We start from the raw sequence: 16,020 nt of genomic DNA, 5'->3' as shown, positions 1-16,020 counted from the left end.
AAAAACCTTCTGTCCTGTCCCTCCCTTTCACTCTGGCCCTGGAAAACACAGTATTACTCAATCCTTCTCTCAGGTCCTCGTCACAGCCATGCCCAGCCCAGCTCTCTGCCAGGCAGTATATATGAGCCACTGTCTCCACTGAAGTCACACACCTTTGCACACTGATAAACAACAAACAGCAGCAGACAGTTGGATTGATTTTACAGAGGATTTAAAAGAATTTATAAACTACAGACCAGAAAGTGGTGAGTTTTTTCTTTTATTCTTCTTATTATTAGTTTAACAGATTGTATTTTGTTTTTTAATTCATACTTTATAAAATTTGATGATGATAACTGCTTCTATGAACAACTGTTAATTAAATTTTAATTTCATTTATAACACGTTTCGGTGTACATCCGTCATGCCCACCCTGTCAGAGTGTCTTGTTTCTGGATTGTGTGACTGTTTTTCTCTGTGGTTTCCCTCCTTCACAGACAGCAATCAATCAGAAATGGAACTTCTGAAAACCGCCCTCGTCATCGCCCTTCTTACAACAACATCTGCCAAGCCAGTAAGTTAACCCGCAAAGGAACCGCAAACTTCTCTTATCTTCCTCACTTAAGCTGTTTTCTTGCCATCTGTCTCAGCTTGAGATACTTGAGATATTTATATTTTACTCGAGTTTCTCCATTTTATTCCACTTTTTACTTGAACTCAACCGCATTTCATAGATTTCTACCAATTTGTTGGCGTTACAGGAAGCTGTGCCCCTTGGGATGTGTGACCCTCAACTTGAGTAATTAGTTGATTAAACTAGCCAACACTTTGGGATGCATAGTGTCTACTGGCATAGGTCTTGGTCTGAAACATGACATCACTCTGCAGTCCTTCAAATGAACAGTGGGGAGTGACTCCATTGGTTTCAAAAAGAAGTCAGATGTACTTTGCTGCTGATTTTAAGGTTTGAACCACTAGGTTAAACACAAAACATGAAGTTTGCTCAGTAAATTACTTTGTGCTGATCTACTCTGTAATTTTCAGCATAGCTATCATACAGATGTGTATCCCTTGGTTTTATGAGCAGATAAACCCTCATCCCGCCCTGTTTCAAAACACCAAGATGCTCAGCCACAAGGCTTAAAGGCGGGGTTTCACAAACCAGTGGGCGGCGTCACAGCGGATATGTCCATCTTTTTATACACGCTATGATTTGGGATGACACTTTGGGATTAGTGCCATCCAAACAACTACAGCCTACATACTCCCAAACCACACATCCAACAGCACGCAAATGTTTATATAAAACAAATAGGATTATGTGCAAAGGATTTTAGTCCATTTGAGCATTTAGATTGTTTACTGGATTTCAACCAGTTTCAATCTACCTTTTTTATGAATAAAAAACATTTTTTTGAAATTTTCAATTTATTTTATGATACTTCCTCATCGTGGCATTTATCCTCAACTTATATCACAGTAAGGTAATTTTCCATCTTTTTCATTTATAACCTGTCCTAAATGAAAAATTCTATTCATACATTTGGTCTTTGTTGGGATATTTTCACGTTGAATGATGTTTTCTTCCAAATGTGACAGTAGCGTGTAAGAAGTCTGTGCTGATTAATGGTTGTTTCGGGATCGTTTTAAAACATTTCTCTGTAACTTTAAGGGACATAAAATTTATGTTTCGGCGAATTGTGGGGCTACATTAAAAGTGTTTTTAAATCTTTTAACACCGTCATCAAAATTATATTTTTCTGTCAGACAAACACAGATTTTTGCTTATTTAACAGAATCTGAGGGTATTGTCTCTATTATTTGGTTTTCCCACCACAGATGGCTTTCAGAAGGCATCATGATGCCGATATCCCCGACCACAAAATCCAACATTATCACCACAGGTTCACTGGGGATGCTTTCAACTCCATGAGCTCCAGCAAATCTTCAGAAAGTCAATCATCTGAGGAGGGGGGGTTGTCCTCTGAGGAGATTATCGATCCCGAAGTGACCACGCCAGTCACAACCACTACTGCGATGACAACTGTTGAAGAGGGGAGTACAGTCCCTCCTGAAGTAAGCACAATGGGTACTGACCAACCAATTGTGATGAAGACGACGCCCCTTCCAGCAACGCCAACCCCATCTGTCAATGCCACACCAACATGCGATCAGTGCTTTACGGTGCTGATTCCAACAGCAGCTCCCATTACTGACAACAGAGGAGACAACTGAGCAACAGTCAGACAACGAGAGCCATATTGTTGAACAAATGTTTGACTTTAGTGAGCCGCCTGTGGACACTTTCTATCCAATTTAGAAAAAATAAAGTCTTCATATTTTTTCCCAGTTTGCTTTTTTATAAATTCTTTTGCTTGTATTTAAAAATGGCTTTAAAAAAGAAGTGCTTATGCACTGGTTTGATGGGTATCGGATCATCACAATCAGAACTCTGCTTTGCATGTTGCAGTAACTTAGAAAGACAGCAATAAAACATTGGTTTACACTGAGAAACATTGGACATATACAATAAAATCTGATTCTTTAAAACGTGTACAGAATGAGAAGTGCCAATAGGATGCTGAATTATTTTGAATCCATTTTTTTCCCTTAAAGAAGTAACAGAGGTTGTGTTACCTTTTAACTCCCCCTTTTTAGCATGCAATCAGCAGAATTAAGAGACATCTTAAATTTAGAAGTCTAAATAACAGGGCAGAGAATGTGATGGCATGATGATAAGGCAATACTTTCTTAAAGCCAATTTTAAATTAACATTAGAGACATTGCAGAGTTACAAAAAGCAAAGTGTGTGAAGTCTGGTTCAAATGGATGATTTCACTCATGCTTACTAGTACTGTGAACTGTCAGTAAAGAAAATGTTTCTTTATATGTGTGTGTGTGTGTGTGTGTGTGTGCTACTAAATGTATATTTAGACGAATTTTTAATCTTTCACTGCTGTTTAGTCCTATGAAATGGAGTGGATGACCTGCAGTTTTTAGGTAAAAGCTATTGCTTCATAGCATATTTCATACAAACAAAAGCACTTAAATATTTAATTATATTAAATGAAAATACTCTGTTTGCATGTTTATTGCAGCTTTGAGGACAATTCTTACAATGTGTTAAAATTAACTTCAGGTTTTCTGGAAAGATCTGCTGATATGTTGGAAGTGTAAAGATATGTGGCCAAGCAGAAAAAACATCCAAGGCAAGCGATGGTTACTGATTAAATTTTACAAAACAACAACAAAAGGTTATTACTCTTCGTGAGGTATCCAGAATATGTATCCCACAGCAGTGTGTTTATAGACTGGGGAGGGTGTGTCGCGTCAGGTCTTGTCTGTACATGCTGGTGAGTCCTTACCACAGTGGGGTTCTGTAATTGCACGCTATAAATGTACATGTTCACAGATTAAATGTAGAACAGAGAGGCAAAAGAAGACCTAAATGTTGCTGATTGTTACTGTTTTATACTGCTTTGGACTTGTTTGGACCTAATATGCCTGATTATACAACAACTGCTGTTTTTTTTTTCTAATAAAGAAAAAAAATCCATACAGAATAAAAAAAATATGGTCATATTTATATCATCATTTAATTCTTAAATTAAACGTTTTAGGCAGGTGAGCTATAAATAAAGAATGATTTCAAAAATGGAAGTGTTAATCATTTATTTTTCATCAACCAACAACATGCAGTGAATGAACAAAAGAGAAATCAACATCAAATCAATATTTGGTGTGGCCACCCTTTGCCTTTAAAACAGCAACAATTCTTCTTGGAGAATGAGCCACAGATCTTCTGCGGATGTAGGCATCCTCACATCGTTTTGTCTCTTCATGTAATCCCAGACACACTCGATGATGTTAATATCAGGGCTCTGTGGGGGCCGAACCATCACTTCCAGTTCTTCTTTGTACTGAAGATAGTTCTTAATGACTATGGCTGTGTTTTGGGGTTTTTGTCCTGCTGCAGAATACATTTGGGCCCAATAAACAATCATTTACATGTCTGAAAGCATTCTTTGATTAATTGTAATTGTATAAAAAGTGGCTGAGGCTCTATGGACATCATGCATTAGTTAACGAAGTCTCGTTATCACCATCTCTAAAGGTTTTGTTATGAAATCAGATGTGAAGGTCCAACTGCACACTAATTGTGACTCATAGATAAGAGTTGTAAATAAGTAAATACTTTTTACAAAACGCTTTTATTTGTAGTTTATCCCTTTATTCTTAGGAATGTGCAATAAATGACAATTTATCACCACAAAAATTCAAAGAACAGACACAATTTGGCAAATTGAATTTTTAAATTTATAGAGAACAAAAACAGATTAATGGATTCTTGTTTTTTATGTTAATCTACAGATTTTAGGAAATAAAGCAAAAAAGAAATAAAGAATACTATAGCCTATGCCTGTTTGTGTGATGCCTGGATTACTCGTCAAGAACCAAAATAGGGTTGTCTTAGCTGGGTGGATAAGAAGCTCAGCATTGAGCTATAACAACGACCTGTCTAGCTCCATCTAGTGGGAATGGTTAATTATTACAGTTTCTGTTAGTTGAGGAATTCAGTTTTTGGCAGAAGTCGACCGTTAGGATGTGTACAGAGTCAAATCTGCAAGTAAAATGATCAAAGAAACAAATATGATTTGAAACACAAAATTAACAATAACAAAAGTGGTGATTGTAATGATTTAATAAGAAGTAGGGCAATAAATTCAAAATTCTAATAGCAAATAATATTCAAAAGGATAATAATAACCGTAAAAGAGATGCACTGGGAAAAATGACACAATAAACCAAAACTAATGGGAAGCTAAAAGGGCTAAAAAGAAAAAAAAGGAAATTACAGATTTTTATATCTGCAACTGAGAACATCTGGTTGTCTGTGGAAGACATGGGGCAAAGGATTGTTAAAAATCTGATAGATAAATTCGAGCAAGCCCATTCAAGCTTCTGTGCTAGCTCAAATACTGTCTGAATTAGTTTTAACATATTCCTACACAAACACATTCCTACATATCTCTCTGGTATATGTATTTAGCACTTTCTAGAGCCTCAGTTATGGACGTCATGTTGTCTTCTGCACCTCAGTTCATCCTTTCCTAATTTTAGCTTCCAGTCTTCATCTCCTTGAGGAGCTTCCTACCTTCTACTCATCCATAGTTCCGAGATGTGTTGCATTAAACACATAAATCAATAAATTCAATTAACTAAATTTTAAGCAGAAAATTGATCCAAAGACTAAATGCTAACAAAAATTCTTCGAATTTCTTGGTTAAAATTCATAGTTAGTTAGTTAGTTTGTTTGTTAGTTAGTTTGTTTCCTAACTCAAACTTATGTTTGTTCAAAATTTGCAGACATTACATGTTTTCCAGGTATTTCCAGGTATTGTATTCTCTCTATACCCACAACTGCAGTCCAACTAACCACAACAACCTCTTCATCAAGTTTGCTGATGACACCACGGTAGTCAGACTCATCTCAAAGGGAGACAAGGCAGACTACAGATAGGAAGTCCTGAAGTTGGCAGCATGGCGTTCAGAAAACAACCCTGCACTGTACACCAGGGAAACCAAAGAGGTCATTGTCGACTTCAGGAGGCAGAGCACTGACTTAGCCCCACTATACATCAACGGGGAGTGTGTTCCTTGGTGTCCTCATCTCCGCTGACATCTCCTGGATAGACAACATCTCAGGGGTCGTCAAGAAGGCCCAGCAGCGGCTGCACTTTCTGAGGGTCCTCAGGAAGTACAAGCTGGACTCCAGCCTGCTGCTGACCTTCTACCACTTATCCATTGAGAGCCTGCTAACATACTGCGTATGATACGGCAGAGGCACTAAGGCGGACAGAGCAAGGCTTCAGAGTGCAGTCAAGGCAGCACAGAAGATCATTGGCTGCCCTCTCCCCTCCCTGATTGACATTTATTCCTCCTGCTGCCTCAGCAGAGCAGCAAACATCATGAAAGTCAGTTCCCACCCTGGTTTCAAGTTGTTCAGCCTGCTTACATTTTATTTTATTTTTTTCTGTTAGTCCTGTTCATATGTATATAGTGCTACAGAACTGTGCCCCCCCCCCCCCACACACACACACACATGTTTCTACTGAGTTGGAGATGCTCGCAATCTCATTGTACAACTGTATAGTGACAATAAAAGTATTCTATTCTGTTACCTACAAGCCCAGTTATTATTAGCCATGTTTGAGCATGTGAACATGTTGGATGGATGCTATGACACTTTTTTTATAGATTTTATAATTTTTTTATTAAGAGAATAGTGAAATTGCCGATGTTCTTGTTAATTTGAACCTGTTACTGTTTGGGCTGTGGATTAATGGCAAAGCACTGTTTTTCTTGAAAGCATCTCCTATAGTCAAGACTCACTCTTCTTCCCAACGTACTACTCAGATGATGTAACACTGAAACTGTACCAGCATAAGCAGGTATGAATGGAAATTTAAAAGACCAAATTCTGCAAAGACATAAGGTAATCCTGCACAACTTAATAGACAAAATAAATTAATATTCGAATCTATACAAAATTCATGAGACCAAAAGTAAGCACAAGTCTAGTAATTAAGGTTACATGAAATTGAAACTACAAATATATTTGTAATCAGGGTTCTTTTTAAAGAGCACATTTCTTTGTTTTCAGTCCTGCATATGCTCAGGGCATGACATATCAAATGCATAATAAGATGTGTTGTTTCAGTATTGCACTGTACATTTCTCAACATCATGCAGCTCACAGTCTTGAGAAGCACAGCATCACACTTTACTTTATTTTTAATTTTCTTGTCTTTTTGCCTGAGGATCTTCACTGCTGCAGTCTGGGAGAACTGATTATACTCTGCAATCTGTCTAACGTCTGCATTTATGTGTCTGCACATGTGTTTAAATGTGTGTATTACGCATTTGACAGACAGTAGAACATAAACAGAATGGAAGGCGAAGTCTGGGCAAACAGTCTTTTAGATTCAGCCTATACATTGTGCCAGGGTTCATTCTGGGCCAGGCTTTGACCTCATGATTTAACTTTTAAAGAAACGGGGAAATTAACAAAACTTGACTTCAGTACCAAAAATCACAATCACACACTAGCTGAATTATGCATTGATTTTACAAATAATACATAAACACTTTTAACTTATAATTTTCCAGTTGTTTACTGGTTTGTTGTTATTGTGGGGAAGAAAAATGTATGTTTCATAACCCACCAGGGAGTAAGGCCCACCATTCAAGGATTAGTACTATAGCTAATTTCTCTCTTGAATCATAAATACTGCATGAGGAGAAATTATATATATAACCTATTTTTTAATATATATATTTTTATATTACCCATTAAAAACATTTATAACCCATTAACATTTGAGATTAAAGTTGAGCAGTATTGTGGTTTGTGTAGTTTTGCTTCCAATTTGACTGAAAGAGTCAGCTGTTCAGATTCCCTTGTTTATGAGAATATTTTTCAGTACTTGTTAGGCTCCAGCATCAAATTTACCACACAGACATGAGTGACATTAATTGTTAAGATTGTTCCCTTTAAACTTTTTTAAAAATGGCTGGATACAAGTCTACCAAACCTTTCAGTTGTTTACGATCTCTACTTTTCTCCACTTTAATAATTTTGTATTTCTCTATATCACTGTTGCCTTGCTTACTGTATTTAGCAACATAGCAATCATGTGTAAAAGACTTCAAATTGTTTGCTCATAGGGATCTTCTGATTGTTGGGGTCACGTCTATATTGTTGTGGGCCCAGTACCTTACAATATAATAATATAAAGTGCCCTGAGATGACCTTGTATGTGATTTACCATTATTTAATATTATTGAATAGAACTGAATCAAATTGAACTTCTAGAACAATGTCCTTTGGTGAAGCAAAGATGTTTTGCAAATCCATATCCACAGCCAGAATCCACAGCGCCACATTTGGTGAAAACCAAACGCAGCATATCAAAACAAAGACCTCATACTAGCTGTCAAGCATGGCGGTGGAAGTGTGATGATTTGGGTTTGTTTTGTAGCCACAGGACCTCAACAGAGCTGTGCATAAATGAATGCCTGCAACCTTAAATAAACTGGATCAAGTGTGGGGGGGAAATGATGTGAGATACTGATCAAGTCATATAAAATCATTACTTGAAGTTATTGCTGCTAATGCTAGTTCTGCGAGCTACTGAATTACGTGCCGTGCAGTTAGTTTTTCACCACATAGAGTCTTGTGTAAACTTTTTCACAGGACTATGCGGTAAACTTCAGAATAGTGTTTATGCTTACACAACCAAGATGGGGGTTTTTTATGAAAAAGAACTTTATTAATATTTTAGAAATGGTACATTATGGTACATTACAGTAAACAACATGGGACAAACAACATGTAGTGTAGGTAGCAACTGTGCAAATAAACAGGGCTGTGTTGTCTGTATGTGTGTACTGTATCTATATCTGATTGAACCCTGTAATAGAAGAATTTTTTTGTTCTTTGCCTGGATCCTTTTATCTACACCAGCAAAATGTAATGTTAGCGAGCAAAAAAGCTAAGCCACACTGGCAGCAAATGTGTGACTTAATGTCAGTTTTAAATTTGATTATTTTCAAAATGATTACAAGTATTACAAATGTATTTAAATATAAAATATGCATTTGCATTTATTTATTAAGCATAAGAACTTTGTATGTTTGCGTATTGCAGTTATTAATTAATAGTAAATGGCAGTTTTGTGCTAGTGTAGACAAGAGGACTCAACTTTGTCAGCGTTTTTGTTCTTTATCAGTTTTGACCTTGTACCCTGCTGGAAGAGAAGGGAGAAGGGGAAGGGGCAAAGATCATGAGGTCGGTCAACCTCCTGTTACAGGTAGCAGTCGTCATTTTTAAAGTTCAATTAACTTCTTTTCCCCTACTGGATCAAAGATGAGATTTACAAGGATCACAGGATAAAGGCGTTAATGGTTTATTTAGCCAAAACCCTAGAGAGCAAAACACATGTGCTTTGTTAGATGATGCACAGATTTTCATGGAAATATCAGCTGAAAACATGAGTCAATAATAATTCAGCCTTGGTCATCCCTATTGGACCTTGCAGGGGAAAAGGGCTCGGGAGGGGGCTCTTTGCACATGGATGCAGTGTGCACACATTATGTGATTCGGACACCACCGCCCACTCTATTTCCTAGATGGGCTTATTTGGCAGTGATAACTGCCGGGATGTCAGTGGTGGTGTCAGGTGCTGCCCCTTCCTCATCAGAGTCACTCTCAGTGCTGTCACTCTCATCGGAGTCAGCGTCAGCAGCTCCAGGTGTGGCTGTAGCCTCCTCGCTGCTCTGGCTCTCCTCATCTTCGGCCTCCTGGCTGGTGCTATCACTGGTGGTGCTGGCGCTCTCCTCTTCCTCCTCCTCCTCTTCTTCCTCTGGGGTGCTGCTGCTTTCACTCTCGCTGGTGGTAGGGTCACTGGTGCTGGTGCTCTCCTCTTCCTCTGCCAGATCGGCCTGGCGGGGATCCGGATCCTGAGATGTGCCAGAGGACGCATCCAGACCCTGGCTCTCCACCTCAGGGGTGCTGGTGTCTTCCTCCAGGAGTTCAGAGTTGACATAAATAGTCTAGAGGTCAAAGGAGAGATGTGAGGGTTAGTTTGCATATTTATCAACATTATATTTTAACCTTTTAATGCAGTAATCGGAAATGAGGGTTAGGGATTCTGCTAACTTTAAGGACCAATTCTGGTTCAGTCTTTTAGAAATTGATAAAGCTAACTGTACCTTATACACCTTTGGCAGCTTCTCCACCTCATTGCCGCCGGTCATTGAATAGGCTGTCTTCTTTCCTGTGTCCTCAAACTCATAGGACTTGTAGGGCCCGGGAGCCTTGTGGTAGGATTTTTCCTCCACATAAACGATGGACTTGTACTCGCTGGGGTAGCCTCCCAGGTTGTCACCGCGGGCTGTATCGGTGACGACGGTGGCCACAATGGGCTCATCAGTCGACTCAGGGGCCGGTGTCTCTGTGACAACCACAGGGGCTACTGTAGAAGGAGCAGGCGTGGAGGACTCACCAGACTCTGAGCTGTCGCTGGATTCATCTTCCTCCTCCTCTTCCTCCTCTGTTTCCTGTAGACAAGATATAGAAGTTGGCAAAAATTCCTACTGATTTTCTAGTAGTTTAGTTTAAATTGTCCATGACTCATATCTTCATCGGCATGGCTAAAATACATTTTATATCTAAAATTTTTATTGACACAAATATCTAAACTTAAGCTTGAGAAATGTGACACACATGAGACTAATTGTTTGAAATAATAAATTCCTGTTATTTAAAGAAGTAATGAAAAGGTTTTCACAGGACATTTTTACTCACACTCTCCTCTGCTTCATCATCATCATCACCGTCTTCATTGTCCTGGTTGTTAACAGAGGGCGAATCTGAAGTTGTGTCTGTGACGACAGATTTGACTTCAGGTAGCGCCTCGGCTGCCACCTGCTGCTGATGCTGCAACAACCATTAAAACACAATGTTATAAGAGTTTAACAATAAATGCATTGTAACATAAATGATCACTGTTTTGACCTCTGCTGCTCATCTCTCACCTCCTCCTCTTCTGAAGTCTCTGCGCTCTCATCTGAACCAGCAGCCGCGGCTGCTACAACATTCTGCGAGATGGGAGACGTGCAATGAATGTGATTAATCATCATTGCTGTAAAGAGTCCTTTCTTTGGAAGAAACAATCTTTGAAATCGTCCTTTAGTTTTCTTTCATTGCTTTTATAAAATTTGTACTTTAAGCTGAACCCAGCTAGAGGAGATTATTTTGCATCTCTACTTCGCAGCTAAAATCAGAATGAGATATTGAACTACAAGTTTAAAAATCCTAGTTCTCCTGCTTTTCTCTGCTCTGTATAACAAAGATTTTACCCGTAGTCTCAATAAACTCCAGCTACCAGTAGCACATAGCCACAGATGAAGTGCATCTAAAAATATGATGCTTTGCCTCATGTTAACATATTGGTGTGTCCAAGATATTGTACCGTCCCTTTTATAATTTACATTGTTCACATTACTTTGAACAATTTTTGAGGATTTGACTTTTAGCCAATCAAAAAAAGCATTTTAAATCTACCTATTTGGCCTTCTGGTAATTGTGTTTGTGCAGTTATTAAACTTTAATAATTAGCTGATCACTTTTCTGCCTTACTCTGACTTTTGCCTGATTATACTTGTACACTTTTACTATATTTTTGTGATGTAACAATAAAACATGTAGTAAAATATTGTTGAATTCCCATAAAACAGTATTTTGAATAGGTTTTGTTATCAGATATCACATATGTGCCTTGTGAGATTTAAGTGAGTAGGTGAAAGTGGCTGACAGCCCAGACAGCAGAGAATTAGAGGAGAACCATTACTGCAAGGACAAAATAAGGAGAAGATACTGGAGGGAAGATAAGAGAGAAGAAAGAATGAGAGGAGAGCAAACTGACAAAATGATAAATGGACACAAAAAATGAATATTTTACCTGCACAGGTGGGGGACGAGCCTTAAGAACCACAGGCGCCTGTTTTCTGAGTGCTGGAGGTTTTGGTCGTCTCACCTGTGGAAGAGAAAAACACCATGGATGTCTCATTCTTTCTCTCACCACCTCCCACCGGCCTCTCTTGGAATACTTACCACCTCCTCAGAGCTCTCTGAACTGGAAAGTTTTCTCGCCTAGAAAAACAAAGGGACCAGAGTGAAATTTATGACAAAATGGCATGATAAAACATGTTATGTTCTCAGTTAATTTATCTATTTTTAATCTGGGTGTAGTTTTGATTTGACAAAAGTGTCTCACCGGCCGGCAGAGAACTGTGGCAAAGAGCAGAACAAACACAACAGCCACTTTCATTGTCTCAGTTTGATGCCTGGTTGGAGGAGAAAGGCAGAAAAAACGCAGTTTGAAGTCACACAATAAAACATCACAATAAAACAATAAATCATAATCATGATACAAAGCGCTCGGCACCAAAATACTCGTCTGAAAGCCATAACTTCACAGGAAACACAATGACATGTCAGCCTCTCACCCAGATTCCTTCCTAAAAGCGGAGGCTGTACAGTCACATGACTGTTAACCGTCCTTGGTATGTCCCAGGGAGTCATTAAGGCCTTAATTACAAAGCTAAAGAGAGCTATGTGCCTTTGACGACTCAGTTCGATACAGTAAAACATTTTCTCTGTCATCACAGCAGGAAAATCGCATCACTATGAAGCACGGTTTTTCAAACTATGAGCAGGCGGTTCATAACTAATTTGGAGCCCAAAAAAAAAGACAGGAGAAAAATAACAGGTACCATTTAGAAGGAGATTCATTTTGTTCGAGAATGTTTTTAGAAAAATGACTTTGTTTGATTTTCTACTGCCTGAGTCTAGTTTGCAATACTATGAATTATTCTGTGATGCTTTTTGTGTTTTTGTAGAGGACTATTTTCAGTCAAGCCTCAATAAACACTTTTCAGTAGCAGGGTGGTTGGTGTACATGGGCTGAGCCAAAAAATAAAGCACAGCCAATGCAACAATGTGAATCATTTTGTTAGTGGGTTTATTTCATTGTTGTTTTGTCTTTGTTCATGTCTTTTAGTTCCTTCTTCTCTTTTCTCGTCATGTTCTTTAACAAGCTTTAATGTTGGTGTTTGCTGTGGGAGGAACAGTCTAAGTGCTTATCTTTAATGATGGACTTTTCCTATAGTGTGTAATTCACTAAGTTATAAATGGAAAGCCACAGCGCAACTGCATAATGTCAGATGTCTCTGTCGCTGTATGCGAGCATGTATTTTTTCATTCTTTATGAGAACAAGTTTTAACCTTAAACCTAGAGAATAAAGTATAATAAAGACATTTTGTTCTTTATTGTCTGGACTGATTTCAGGACTAAGTTAAAACAACCTCATATGTATGGTGGCAGTAATTGTAGCTGTGTATGCGTGTATTTTTGTATATTGCACTGTGTGAGGATTATGTTTCAGACCTTGAAAGCATGGACATTTTTGTTCTGTCCTTTCTGGGTCTAACTTGGGCTGCTTGGGAAATAAGTGCTGATTTTGCATGAAAAGCAACCACACATGCACATGTGGAATGGAAGTAACTTTAAGTGTGTGTATTGTTCTTGTTTTTCTATCTTGGTGAGGACCACTGCTTTAGACCTTTAAAGTAAGGACAGTTTGATTTTTACTTCACTTTTACAAATAGCTTTTTTTAGGATTTCAGAATTGGTTTTCGGGTTAAGATTAGGTTAGGTGTTGGGTTTAGCTTTATTGCTGTCGTGGTTAGGAGGTTTGATACTGCTCTTAGAACTGTACACTCAAGTGATGCTAAGAGTTAGTTTAACTTAAAGAGTCGAAGCAGGGTTAATTGTAACCAATCAGCCAGCAATTTTAAAGGCAATTTACATGTTTCATCTATCTTATTTATTAAATTAAAACCAACAATTTAAAAAAACAACACACATTGTGGTTTTATAGGAAGTTACATGCTATGTGAGCTCTGAAACCATAGCGTTTTTCTTTGGGTTGGTGCAGGTTACCGGTGACTAGTACTTTTTTCAAACAAGTCACTCTTTTGTTGAACTTTTAGCATCTCAGAGACAAACTGGGTTTAATAAAACACTTGTCCATCTAATATTGCATTAACTTACAATGCTTTTTTCTTAAGCACCCTAAAAAAACATGTGAAAGTATACCAGGAAGCAGCTGTGAATTTTAGATAAGCTATCCTCTTTTTACTTGAAAATGTTTACCCAGGATTTATAGCAGCAAGGAAGTTGGAATGAAGAAATATTCAGAGTGAAGAAGATTATCAGTGCAAGAGGGCTGACAGGAGTCTCTTAATTTCCCCCAGTCTGTATTGCTAAGGACTTTTTTCAGGTCTCAATTTGTCCATCCATCATTCAAAACTGTCTGTGGTAAACAGTTTTCATTGTTCGAAGTAAAAGATCCTGAATCTAGTTACACAGATTATTCTTTGAAGATCGAACCAGACTAAAATATGCTTAGTGATTAATCAATTTATGTGTAAGAAAAGCAGAAGATTGAGCGGAAGCAGAGACAAATATTTGGATTTTGTTTTTTTAAATTTATATCTGACAAAAATATATTTAACAGCAAAAATTTAAGCTGGCAGTGCATTGTTGTGGGTATGCGTGTTGTCAGCATCACTAGTCAACACTGAGTTGGTTTCCTGGTGCCCACAGCTTCCTCTTCCTATCCCTGGTGGCAAACCAATCAAACAGCTGCACAGACTCAAACCAATCACAGACAGTAATTCAAACTCTCATAAGATACTGCAATAAACTCCACAGCGGATAACCAAGCTCTCTTGTGGGTTTATTATCAGTTTGCTCTGCATTGATTTAAATTCCTGAGAAGGTCATTTCAATATGAATAATAAAAAAAAAAAGCTAAGATTGATTTTGTTAGAAGTCTCTCTTTCTTCCAAAGAAAGGGCTATTTACACCATTACATTACAAATTTATTTTTTTGTTTTTTATTTGCTAAATAAAAGACATTTGCCTTTTAAAACTATTCAAAAACTTTAACATTTAGTGCTTAATTATGGGGAAAATAGTGAAATTAAAAATCATAAAATTAAAAAAAAATGTCATTTACAAACAAATTTCTTTAAAAGAGATCCTATACATATGCAAAAGTATGTGGACACCTACACGGTTCATCAAGTGTGATAGTTTAAAAACAAAAACAAGCTTTAATTTGCTGCTCTAACTGTTCCAACTGCTCTATGCTTTTTGCTTAAAACTTTCCACATGATTTCTGGCTTTGCTACGACGATTTGCTCTCATTGTAACATTTATTTGTTATGTACAACACTGGTGTTAGATGATGACGTGTAGAGGACTTTCTCATAAAGGATTGGGTTCTGTACCAGTCGGTCAGTTTTTAAATATCAGACTAGGAAAAATGTTTCTTTATGAGTCTTTTTGACATTTTAAAGCTAGGAAAGTCTTCTGCAAAATGCAGCAGGTAGCACACTGTTTTCAAAAGTATAGCTAAGTGCTGTATCATTAAGAATGTGGGGACACTAAAGTCAGGAAAGGACTGTGTACATTCTTTTGGACATGCACTAGAGAGTGCAGCAGATATAGTCAAGGACCTGATAATCACATTTCCACATTGTAATGATAGATTCTTCAAGCTAAAAAAAAAAGCACATTTTCAGGAGCTTGTATAAACATTAAGCTAGTTTCCCACCTCTAACCATGACATTAGGAATGCAAACACCAGACAAGAACTTCATATATTACATATAATGTTAATTTGTCATGAATTCATTCTGACCTTGTCTGCAGTTGAGGGAAGCTTCAGGGGTTCAGCGGCTGCAGCAGAAACACAGAGACGTGATTTGTCTTTAGTTTATCTCCTGGGTTTGCTTCACCGTGATGATGCTGCTGAAAGTAGGGCTACCGGCTGGCTTATAAACCTTCCAGCCTTTGGCAGCAGCCAATCATCTCAGCACTTGTGATGTCATGAGGTTAACCGCTCCATGGTGTCCACCTCTCCTCTCTCTCCCACTCTTCCTGTGGTTGGTGGTGTGCTGTGGTGGTGTCGGGGGCAAATACACACAGACACACACACAGAACACAAGACAAATACGTGGATAAAGGCATGCAGACATTTGAAACCCAGACAGAAGCATATGAATGCGTTTTGTTTTTGTTTTTTTGCCTCTCTCTTTCACACACACACACACACACACACACACACACAAGCTCACTATGTGTGTAAGTTAATTTAAGAACATGTAGTAACAAGCTCTGGGTTAAAAACAGCAGCATATAGTGGTAGGTGGCATGACAGTGATTCAGCTTCCTTACAGACAGAACAAAATCATCTGACTGAGGTCTCTGTGAATAATCAACAATTTGATTTGTCTTAAACTGTCAAACAAAAGGTGCTAGTTTTTTCCTTCTTTGTGTATGCAGACATTTTTGTGTTAGAACTAAACCTGACTGATAACTGCCTAAAGCAAAAGGGAGAACATTT

At 38.0% G+C, this 16,020-nt stretch overlaps 2 protein-coding genes across 2 annotated transcripts; one reads left to right on the top strand and one right to left on the bottom strand.

Annotated features, from left to right (window-relative positions):
- The first annotated feature begins 109 nt into the window (after positions 1–109).
- Positions 110–3,551, top strand: LOC147325559 (uncharacterized). The gene is made up of 3 exons (XM_086300123.1): positions 110–245; positions 477–553; positions 1,819–3,551. Exons 2-3 carry the CDS (start codon positions 494–496, stop codon positions 2,212–2,214), a joined length of 456 nt encoding a protein of 151 aa, XP_086156249.1. The 5' UTR covers positions 110–245; positions 477–493; the 3' UTR covers positions 2,215–3,551.
- Positions 3,552–8,932: 5,381 nt separating this feature from the next.
- spp1 (secreted phosphoprotein 1) lies at positions 8,933–15,438 on the bottom strand. The gene is made up of 8 exons (XM_086300122.1): positions 15,316–15,438; positions 11,820–11,889; positions 11,657–11,695; positions 11,505–11,579; positions 10,579–10,641; positions 10,349–10,480; positions 9,754–10,101; positions 8,933–9,594 (listed from the first exon to the last, which is right to left on the bottom strand). The coding sequence occupies exons 2-8, from the start codon at positions 11,871–11,873 to the stop codon at positions 9,178–9,180; spliced, it is 1,128 nt and encodes a 375-aa protein (XP_086156248.1). The 5' UTR covers positions 11,874–11,889; positions 15,316–15,438; the 3' UTR covers positions 8,933–9,177.
- Between the last annotated feature and the right edge of the window lie 582 nt (positions 15,439–16,020).

This window comes from Aulonocara sp. 'chitande type north' Nkhata Bay, linkage group LG7 (assembly GCF_057382095.1).
Source record: "Aulonocara sp. 'chitande type north' Nkhata Bay isolate Kocher_YH1m ecotype deep benthic linkage group LG7, A_spYH_male_GT1.1, whole genome shotgun sequence".
NCBI lineage: Eukaryota > Metazoa > Chordata > Actinopteri > Cichliformes > Cichlidae > Aulonocara > Aulonocara sp. 'chitande type north' Nkhata Bay.
Note: the sequence above shows the minus strand (reverse complement) of the source record. Positions and strands in the feature narration are given on the sequence as shown.